Source organism: Etheostoma cragini, chromosome 6, assembly GCF_013103735.1.
Source record: "Etheostoma cragini isolate CJK2018 chromosome 6, CSU_Ecrag_1.0, whole genome shotgun sequence".
NCBI classification, from domain to species: Eukaryota; Metazoa; Chordata; class Actinopteri; order Perciformes; family Percidae; genus Etheostoma; species Etheostoma cragini.
Window position 1 is genome coordinate 195,698 of NC_048412.1, and position 10,193 is coordinate 205,890.

At 44.0% G+C, this 10,193-nt stretch overlaps 2 protein-coding genes across 4 annotated transcripts in view; one reads left to right on the plus strand and one right to left on the minus strand.

The window, feature by feature from the left end:
• Nucleotides 1–8,385, minus strand: part of ano10a (anoctamin 10a) — a 13,208-nt gene extending 4,823 nt beyond the window's left edge. Inside the window, exons 1-13 of one of the 3 annotated variants that reach the window (XM_034873998.1) lie at nt 8,189–8,385; nt 6,832–6,881; nt 6,065–6,241; nt 5,793–5,990; nt 5,403–5,537; nt 4,740–4,859; nt 4,366–4,550; nt 3,843–4,227; nt 1,889–1,944; nt 1,559–1,633; nt 1,234–1,422; nt 913–1,104; nt 584–712 (exon numbers count right to left, since the gene is read on the minus strand). In XM_034873998.1, coding sequence (XP_034729889.1) covers nt 584–712; nt 913–1,104; nt 1,234–1,422; nt 1,559–1,633; nt 1,889–1,944; nt 3,843–4,227; nt 4,366–4,550; nt 4,740–4,859; nt 5,403–5,537; nt 5,793–5,990; nt 6,065–6,200 — 1,800 coding nt within the window. In that variant the 5' untranslated portion in view covers nt 6,201–6,241; nt 6,832–6,881; nt 8,189–8,385. Of the gene's footprint in view, nt 1–583; nt 713–912; nt 1,105–1,233; nt 1,423–1,558; nt 1,634–1,888; nt 1,945–3,842; nt 4,228–4,365; nt 4,551–4,739; nt 4,860–5,402; nt 5,538–5,792; nt 5,991–6,064; nt 6,242–6,831; nt 7,002–8,188 lie in introns of those variants that run through there. The other 2 variants (XM_034873999.1, XM_034874000.1) reach the window with 2 other exon arrangements.
• Nucleotides 8,386–8,620: 235 nt separating this feature from the next.
• abhd5a (abhydrolase domain containing 5a) overlaps nt 8,621–10,193 on the plus strand; it is a 13,958-nt gene continuing 12,385 nt past the window's right edge. The window contains exon 1 of the mRNA XM_034874001.1: nt 8,621–8,697. Within this exon, the coding sequence (XP_034729892.1) occupies nt 8,663–8,697 (35 nt within the window). The 5' untranslated portion in view covers nt 8,621–8,662. The remainder of the gene's footprint in view (nt 8,698–10,193) is intronic.

The window sequence follows — 10,193 nt, forward strand, 5'->3', positions numbered from 1 at the left end:
TTGTCGATCTGTGTTGTAATCTGTGTCGTTTATTTATGTTGGCATACCTGTTTTTTTATCCCCATTATGTTATGCAGCCCAACACCAAGGCACACTCTTTCTGTGTGAAAATCATTCTGTCAGAACTGCTCAGGACACCCACGGGACAGTGGAGTATCCAGGACCAGCTGACACATGTTGGCATGTCCCCCAGGTGGGACTGAGCTGGTGTACCTTTCCAGTCCTGTACACTCCAGTGAGAGAATGCTGCAGGATGGAGAAGCCAGTGTACCCCAAGCAGCGTGAAATGAGAAGTTGATCAGTGTTGGCTAGACAAAAGGTCCGCTCCTCGCCGTGCAGACTGCCTCTGGACATCCTGGACTTGTCTAAGGAGATATTGGCTGTGCTTTTGGAACCGAGACAAGCCCAGCCTTGTTCTATCACAAGTCATTCCAAAGTTAATAAAGACTGTATGGGATCATCTCTTTCCTGTGAGTGAGTGTGTGAGTGAGTGTGTGAGTGAGTGTGTGAGTGAGTGAGTGAGTGAGCGAGCAAGCGTGCGTGCGTGTGAGTGTGTGTGCGTGTGTGTGTGTGTGCGTATTACCTCAATAGCCACTGTCCACAGGATGAGCTGGGACTCAGAGTCGGGGAAGTAAGCCTTGACTTGTGGAGACATGCCTATCAGCGAACAGTTGGTCACAACAGCAATCACGCTCATGGCCTCAAAGGCAAGCTGGACACAGACAGGGTGACAGAGAGACAGCGGGACAGATATACAGGGGGACAGAGAGACAGCGGGACAGATATACAGGGGGACAGAGAGACAGCGGGACAGATAAACAGGGGGACAGAGAGACAGTGGGACAGCAGTCAGTGTCAAGACAAACGTGTTAAATCCATAAAAGTTCCTGAAGCGATCTCTGTGTGAGCCACCTGCCAGACTCCGATGTTGGCTGCAGGGTCAGAGAAGGGGCGCTTGAAAACCCGACACATCTTGAACGCATCCGAGTAAACCTCGGTGATGTTGTTCAGCACCACCAGCACCGCGGCCAGAGGGTAGACGCAGGAGAACAGGCTGACGTAGCCAAAGAGCAGGAATAGCTCCAGGTAGTCATCAAACGTACCCTACACACACACGCACACAGCCAGACAGACACAGACACACGCACACACACACACACACACACACACTCTGATGGGTAATAGATCATGTGAAGGCTTTAATCTGCATATAAAGGGATCCCGTGCACCTACCAGGTACGTGCTCATGTCGGCCTCCAGCCGGACCTGCTCAGCCAATGGGAGCTCTTTGTCCTCCAGAGTTCTTCTCTTCTGGACTTTGCGCATCATCTTCTTGTTGCGTCTCCTCTGCAGCCAGTAGGGTAGGAAGGCCTCCATGAGCTGGTTCAGGATCTGACTGGTGATCAGCAGCGTGGCCAGACTCTGCATCCACAAAAAAAACACGAGGGAGAGAGGAAATAAAGAGTCATAAAGGAAGAATACAGGAAGAAGTTAGGACAAAACCAACAAAGATGAAGGGAAGAAGGTAAAAGGACGGATGGGGGGATGGAAGGCCTACCTGACGGAGCAGCACCATGTCCTGCATGACAAAGGCGATGTAGAACAGCGAGGCGAAACAGTTAAAGAAGTTAAACTGTGGGGGGGGGGGGGGGACAGAGAACCATGTGATTATACTCAGTACTAATACTCTGAGGACCAGGTGATTATACTCACTACTAATACTTTGAGGACCAGGTGATTATACTCACTACTAATACTTTGAGGACCAGGTGATTATACTCACTACTAATACTTTGAGGACCAGGTGATTATACTCACTACTAATACTTTGAGGACCAGGTGATTATACTCACTACTAATACTTTGAGGACCAGGTGATTATACTCACTACTAATACTTTGAGGACCAGGTGGTTCTGATATGAAGACTCCAGCCGGTGGTTTTCTGAAACACAGGTGGACAAGTCAGAACACAGGAACCAGGATTTAATGCAGCTTTCTAGTCTGGTTCATGTCACTGTGAAACTGGTCTGGATCATGGACTGTATATATAACGGTCTACAGTCTGGATCATAGACTGTATATATAACGGTCTACAGTCTGGATCATAGACTGTATATATAATGGTCTACGGTCTCGATCATAGACTGTATATATAATGGTCTAAGGTCTGGATCATAGACTGTATATATAATGGTCTAAGGTCTGGATCATAGACTGTATATATAATGGTCTAAGGTCTGGATCATAGACTGTATATATAATGGTCTAAGGTCTGGATCATAGACTGTATATATAATGGTCTAAGGTCTGGATCATAGACTGTATATATAATGGTCTAAGGTCTGGATCATAGACTGTATATATAATGGTCTAAGGTCTGGATCATAGACTGTATATATAATGGTCTAAGGTCTGGATCAACAGAAGAACACTTCCAGAATAAAGCGTGCCATTCAGCAAGCCAGGCTTTATCTCTCTCTCTCTCCCTATCTCTCTCTCTCTCTCTCTTGCTCTCTCTCTCTCTTTCTCTCTCTCTTGCACTCTCTCTCTCTGTTGCCCTTCTCAAAAACCCTTCGCTACAGGAAACTAACTCCGGCCTAACGTTACACACTGAAAATGTCACGTTGTGAAGAAAGTTTGGATGTCTCACACGTCCTCTCTAAGTGGGACGTTTTATAAAGAACATGTTTAGGACGTGTCCTCTCTAACTGGGACGTTTTATAAAGAATATGTATAGGACATGTCCTCTCTAACCGGGACGTTTTATAAAGAATATGTATAGGACATGTCCTCTCTAACCGGGACGTTTTATAAAGAATATGTTTAGGACATGTCCTCTCTAACCGGGACGTTTTATAAATAATATGTTTAGGACATGTCCTCTCTAACTGGGACGTTTTAAAAAGACTGTGTTTAGGACATGTCCTCTCTAACTGGGACGTTTTATAAAGAACATGTTTAGGACGTTTCCTCTCTAACTGGGACGTTTTATAAAGAACATGTTTAGGACATGTCCTCTCTAACCGGGACGTTTTATAAATAATATGTTTAGGACATGTCCTCTCTAACTGGGACATTTACAAAGACTGTGTTTAGGACATGTCCTCTCTAACTGGGACGTTTTATAAAGAACATGTTTAGGACGTGTCCTCTCTAACTGGGACGTTTTATAAAGAATATATTTAGGACATGTCCTCTCTAACTGGGACGTTTTATAAAGAATATGTTTAGGACATGTCCTCTCTAACTGGGATGTTTTATAAAGAACATGTTTAGGACGTGTCCTCTCTAACTGGGACGTTTTAGAAAGAATATGTTTAGGACATGTCCTCTGTAACTGGGACGTTTTATAAAGAATATGTTTAGGACATGTCCTCTCTAACTGGAACGTTTTATAAAGAATATGTTTAGGACATGTCCTCTCTAACTGGGACGTTTTAGAAAGAATATGTTTAGGACATGTCCTCTCTAACTGGGACGTTTTATAAAGAATATATTTAGGACATGTCTTCTCTAACTGGGACATTTTGGGACAGATTGGTGGGATTGCTGATGCAAACAACCCGGGGCGGATTTCCTTTCATCCCATAATGCACCTGTGGTGTAGTCAGACTGTACTCCACAGCACTGTGGAGATAGAGCTGGGCATGAGAGACTACTGTGTAGTCCAAGAGTCCAAACTCCAAGTCCACAGAAACATGTTGTCTTCAGCCCATTCTGTGCATGCTACCTTAACTGTAGCATGGAGGAGCATCTGACTTTAACTGTCCCTCAGTGTCCCAGAGGTGCAGCTGCGACCGGATGTTTTTAAAATGCTGGAGATGCATATGTTTGACTCACCCCACTCTGTCAGGAACTCGGCAGCGTATCTGTAGATGAGGTTCATGACCTCAATGACCACGGCGTAGATTATAGAGGGGATGAAGAGCAGGACTCCTGTCCAGAAGCTGGGCTCCTGGTCGTGGATGGACAGCGCCCATCCCTCCATCTGGAAATAGATCATCATGACGTAGAGGGACAGGTAGAGACAGAGCAAGACAAAGGGCAGTGACACCAGGTAGATCCGCAGCAGCCTCTTGGCGTGGGGGTAGAGTGGCTCCTCGCGGCCCGTCACAGGGTTGAACCCGAGGATGCCGTGGAAACCAGGCCGAGGTTCTTCAAAGGCCTTCTTCCTGCTCAGCGTGCCCCAGCGGTAGGCCAGCGAGGCGCTGCAGCGCTTCCAAAGCTGGTGGTGGAACGTTACTCAGCTTTCACATGATCGATATTCATTCAACACGGTATTACACTCCTGCCATGCACCAGCTGCTCTATCGGCTGCTCTATCACAATGTGTCAGATCCCTACATGCAGACGCAGTCCCTACCTCCAGGATCACAGTGCACCACACCAAGTTGAATGCAGCAAAGACCACATATTTGTCGTAGTCCTCCCAGTCAAACAGATAGTAAGGCACCCCAATGAGAGCCATGGGCACCAGGGCAAAGGTGAAGTACTCTAGGAAGCCAAAGTACAGGGCCTGGCCCTCCCCATAGTAGTGTCTGATGTCGTCTGCAGAACAAAGGAACGTCAATGACAAGGTGCAACGGGAAAACCATTATAATTAAAAGTTAACTGAATTTCCTGATATTAAAAAGAAGAAAAACACTGTGTGAACAGTACCCCTCTGGGCATCAGAACCCATATCAACCATGTGCTGATCTCAGACAATGACAGAGAACTGGTGTTTCTTCAGCTTACCCAGAGGCTGAAGGGACAACTTCACCTTCCCATACCAGGAAAAAGACAGACGCTTAAGTTCCTCCTTATCGTGCAGGGGAAATACCTGGACCAGAATCCCCTTGGACTGCAGTCTGCGGACTGACATGGGAACAAGAAAACAGCCTGTTTCCTCCTGTGTGCCCAGCCTCCTTCAGAACCAGACTGACTGCTGTCTGTGCTGCAGCTAGTTACGTGAAGCTCTATTTGCTCAAAGTTTGAATTTTTGCAAGACGTTTCACTGACTTTTGAGTGACATAAAACCATTTCCTTTCCTGACTCTTGTTTGTCTGAACTCACTTGTCTAACCACATGAACATGAAGCTTCATTTTCTCAGCAGACAATAGCTGTGAGCACAATGCACCAGCTAAAGCAATCACTTCTATTGTCTCATACAGAGCCTCAGCAAAGCTCCATCACTTCCTCTGCCTTTTTCTGAGTGCATCATTTGTCCAAAGTGATTACATTCTGCTTTAATACCATTTGACGAATAAAGGCGCTGAATAGAGGACTCTATCTCTACTGCACGCTCATTGTTTCTTTATCTCGCCTCAGAGTATCTCACTGCATTTGCATATTTATTGTTTCTATACTGCAGAGAGACAGAGAGAGAGAGACATGGTAATATTAGGTACAACACTCACTAATGGACTTCCCAGGGTAGAGCTTGACCTCAGAGTGTCCCGGAATATGAGTCTCGTGCCTGGCCCGTAATGTGTCCAGCAGGTGTTTAATGATGTACTGACACTCGGCCATACTGAGGAAGGAGTCCCCGTCCCCTGGGAAGACACAGCAGAGACATGTTAACAAACTGGGAGCTATGCTGCAGTCACACTGGCTCAGCTACACTCAGGGACCAAAGTTAACTCTTTTGTCCGCCAGCCACATGGCTAAGTGAATGTTCAAATTTGACCAGCCACTCAATAGATTACCACTGTTTTTTGGCTGATGGATTACAGCTGTTTAAGATAGACTCTATTCTGTGGCAGAAACACTAACAGAACAGAAATGATGCCGCTGCTCCGGGACTTTACCTTGATAGTCCTTGAAGTCCTGTTTGTTGGCGCAGGTGAAGCCTCTCATGGATCCATCGTTGAACTCCTTGAAGAGGCCCACATCCTCAGCCCCGGAGAGCAGCCTCTGCCACGTACCCCCTACCAAAAACACGTTGGGGTTCTCCTTCTCCTGAGCGTCCACTCCCGGGCCCAGCTGCTCCACCAGAAGCTCCGCACCTGGGACACATCAGGACACACTCAGTAACACTGAATGGGCCGGGAACAGAGGGGAGTAATGAGAGCTTCCACACCTCCATTCTGCTGCTGGTCTCTGATCCGGCTCAGTAACCATGCGATAGCTTCTGGGTTAGTGTCTGAAGCCAGCTCCAGCACCACCAGAGGAGTGAACCTGGAGCCACTGTTGTCAGCTGGCGGCCCCTGCACCATCGTCTCCTGTCCCAGTGAGACAGACAAAACGTCCTGGGGCACTGCTCAGAGAGGAATTACAATAAATTACAAAACATATGATGTTCTATCCTGGTATAAAAAAGACTACCATACAGGATTTAATTGTAAAAGTTGAAAGGGATAGAAGAGATCTATGCAGATAGAAGTGTGTGAATGGACTCCTGGATGCTAAGGTCACGCTGGGCCGAGTGCTGGTCATCCTGCATTCAATTCTAAACAACCTGATAAACTAAATCCCAGATGTCCTCCTACATGTCCTGTTGTGAAATGTTTCGGGACTTGGGGACAAATATTGTGGAAATGCTCCACGTCAGTACAGTGAACTCCCAGCAAACAAGCAATCTTTATTAATGGTTATCATAATAATGTATACTTCATAAATCGCTCTTGGGGAAATTCATTTTCTGTCTTTTTTCAGCCCCAGTGGAATCCTTGCTACTATGATCCACTGTATGGTCTGAATGTTTTACTGGGCAGTGGCCGGTAGAACACTGACAGAGACAGCTGACATGCACAGGGAGTGGCGCTGTTAGGAACAGACGTTAGTGGAGAAGGAAACTAAGCACAGACCGCAGCAGGAGAAGTCTGCAGGCCCAAGGACAGTACTCACCCGGGTTTGTGAAGGAAACTCTGGAGCTGTGTTCCAGCCTCGGGGCTGATCTGTGAACAGTCACATTAGATCAGAAACGACATGTCTGTGTGTCAGTGTGTGTCTGTGTGTGTCTGTGCGTGTCTGTGTGTGTAGGCTGCAGCTCCCAGTGGACGGGCCGAGTTATGCTCCACGTCACAAACTGTCCCGCCCACCAACAACACACTCTGTCTATGGAATGCCCAAAGTGCCATAAACAGCTATGTTTACAGGATTTACAGTAAAACTCTGTTTTGAACCCGGATTAAGAGAGTTAGCGTTATACAGTTTTTATAAAGTTGAAAGTTTGTGTAACCACAGTGAAGAGTAAAGCGAGACAAAAGCAATGCCATGCACAATCTCCGTGTGGAATATGCATGTTCTTCCCGTGTTTGCGTGGATGCCTCTGGGTACTCCGGTATCCTCCCACTATAAAGAGTTGCATGCTGGGTAACTAAAACTTAGCAGGCAGACTAACACTACCACAATCAAAGACATTTTGATAAATGTGCATTGTCCTCATAAAGAAATCGTATAATCACTTACAGTATTCTGGATTCAGAGGATTAAAAATGAATTTGCCTGAGAATACATCACATTGCCTTCCTTCTTGTCTATTACAATATTAATCCTATAATAATACAAACTTGTGCCTGCGTATAGTAGTAGTAGTATAGTATCCTGATCCATGAATTAACTGGCCTTTAATAATACAAATCTGCCTGCCTCTATGGGAGTTTAACATAGTATTAAAAGATTATTTACAATACATTATTCATTCACAAAGAAAACTGGTGTCCTAAAATGTGCACATTTACAGATTTGTCTTCATGTTTACAAATCTCAATACACGTGCAAATGTGAAAACTCAGTTAGAGATTATTACACATTAGCAAATCTGATTATGCATGCACAGATGTCTTCTTAACAAACCTGAATTCACAACTCTCTACACACCCATTTAGAGATTCTTACCAGACTGATACACAACTCTCTACACACATTTAGAGATCCTTACCAGACTGATACACAACTCTCTACACACATTTAGAGATTCTTACCAGACTGATACACAACTCTCTACACACATTTAGAGAGATTGTTACATGCTTCTGAGCCTATAGTTGCGACTTATAATGTGACATGTGTAACAGGTCGTGTGACATTCATAGACTGTTAATATTGAGTTAATAATTAGTTATAAGGTGACATTAGCCTGCTAATATTGAGTTAATAATTAGTTATAAGGTGACATTAGCCTGCCATAGCCTGTCAGCGCGCACTAATCCGGGTCCCACTGAACATGCAAACTAGGAACGGGATTAGTTCGGCTCCGTACCAGCAGCTGTGTCCGGCGGGGAGCGAGCCTGGTCCGGACCTCTGAACTAAACCCTTATTATAAGAAATGTGAAAGGTTAATATTTCTCTCTGATGTCAGCACATGGAAGTAGTCTAAACTACCACAGCTGAGCTGCAATGTTTGGAAAAGCTACTTCCGCATTGTCTCGCCCTCCGTAGCTGGGTGCGCTTGTTTTGTTCTACAGAGGCGGGACGAAACTCTGCAACGAGCGGGGACAGAAGCGCAACGCACGCTGGGAAGAGAGCCGTGAAGGCACCGCTCGGGGGAGCTGTCTCAATCAACAAATCAAACAACTCGAGCCTATCAGCAGGTTCTCAGGCCAGTTTGTGTGTGTGTGTGTGTGTGTGTGTGTGTGTGTGTGTGTGTGTGTGTGTGTGTGTGTGTGTGTGTGTGTGTGTGTATGTGTGTGTTTGTGTGTGTGTGTGTGTGTGTGTGTGTGAGAGAAGCAGAATAATGGCCGAACGGGCGGTGACAGTGAGCGACTCAGGGTGAGTAGGTCCCACTACAGCTGTACAGGAGCCATAGTACTGTAGTTACTAGTTACTTTAGTTAATAGTTACTTTAGTTACTAGTTCATATTACTTTAGTTACTAGTTCATATTCAACAATATGACGTGTTCCATATGACGCGACCGTTTCATATTCAACAATATGACGTGTTCCATATGACGCGACCATTTCATATTCAACGTGTCCGTCTGGATGTGTGACAGCTGCATGTTGTTGGCACACACCTGCAAAGGTAAAGAAGTTGTAAAAAGACAGGAAGTGACAGGGTCAGTCCAGGGGGGTCTGCGGGGGTGTCAGGCAGCGGTGCAGTGTAACTAAGTACATGTACTCCAGTACTGTACTCAGTCCAGATGTTGAGGTACTTGTACTTTACTGTACTCTTTTCTTTCCATGCTACTTTCTACTTCTACTCCGCTACATTTCAGAGAGAAATATTCTACTTTTTACTCATCTGACAGCTGTAGTTACTAGTTACTTAAGTTACTAGTTACTTTAGTTAATAGTTACTTTAGTTACTAGTTACTTTAGTTACTCCACTTCATTCATCTGACAGCTTTAGTTACTAGTTACTTAAGTTACTAGTTACTTAAGTTACTCCACTTCATTCATCTGACAGCTTTAGTTACTTGTTACTTTAGTTACTAGTTACTTTAGTTAATAGTTACTTTAGTTACTAGTTACTTAAGTTACTCCACTTCATTCATCTGACAGCTGTAGTTACTAGTTACTTTAGTTACTAATTACTTAAGTTACTCCACTTCATTCATCTGACAGCTGTAGTTACTAGTTACTAGTTACTTTAGTTACTAGTTACTTAAGTTACTAGTTACTTAAGTTACTCCACTTCATTCATCTGACAGCTGTAGTTACTAGTTACTTTAGTTACTAGTTATTTTAGTTACTAGTTACTTTAGTTACTAGTTACTTTAGTTACTTAAATTACTCCACTTCATTTATCTGACAGCTTTAGTTACTAGTTACTTTAGTTACTAGTTACTTAAGCTACTAGTTACTTAAGTTACTCCACTTCATTCATCTGACAGATTTAGTTACAAGTTACTTTAGTTACTAGTTACTTTAGTTTATAGTTACTTTAGTTACTAGTTACTTTAGTTACTAGTTACTTTAGTTACTAGTTACTTAAGTTACTCCACTTCATTCATCTGACAGCTGTAGTTACTAGTTACTTTAGTTACTAGTTACTTTATTTACTAGTTACTTTAGTTACTAGTTACTTACATTACTCCACTTCATTCATCTGACAGCTGTAGTTACTAGTTGCTTTAGTTACTAGTTACTTTAGTTTCTAGTTACTTAAGTTACTCCACTTCTTTCATCTGACAGCTGTAGTTAATAGTTACTTTAGTTACTAGTTATTTTAGTTAGTAGTTACTTTAGTTACTCCACTTCATTCATCTGACAGCTGTAGTTACTAGTTACTAGTTACTTTAGTTACTAGTTACTTAAGTTACTC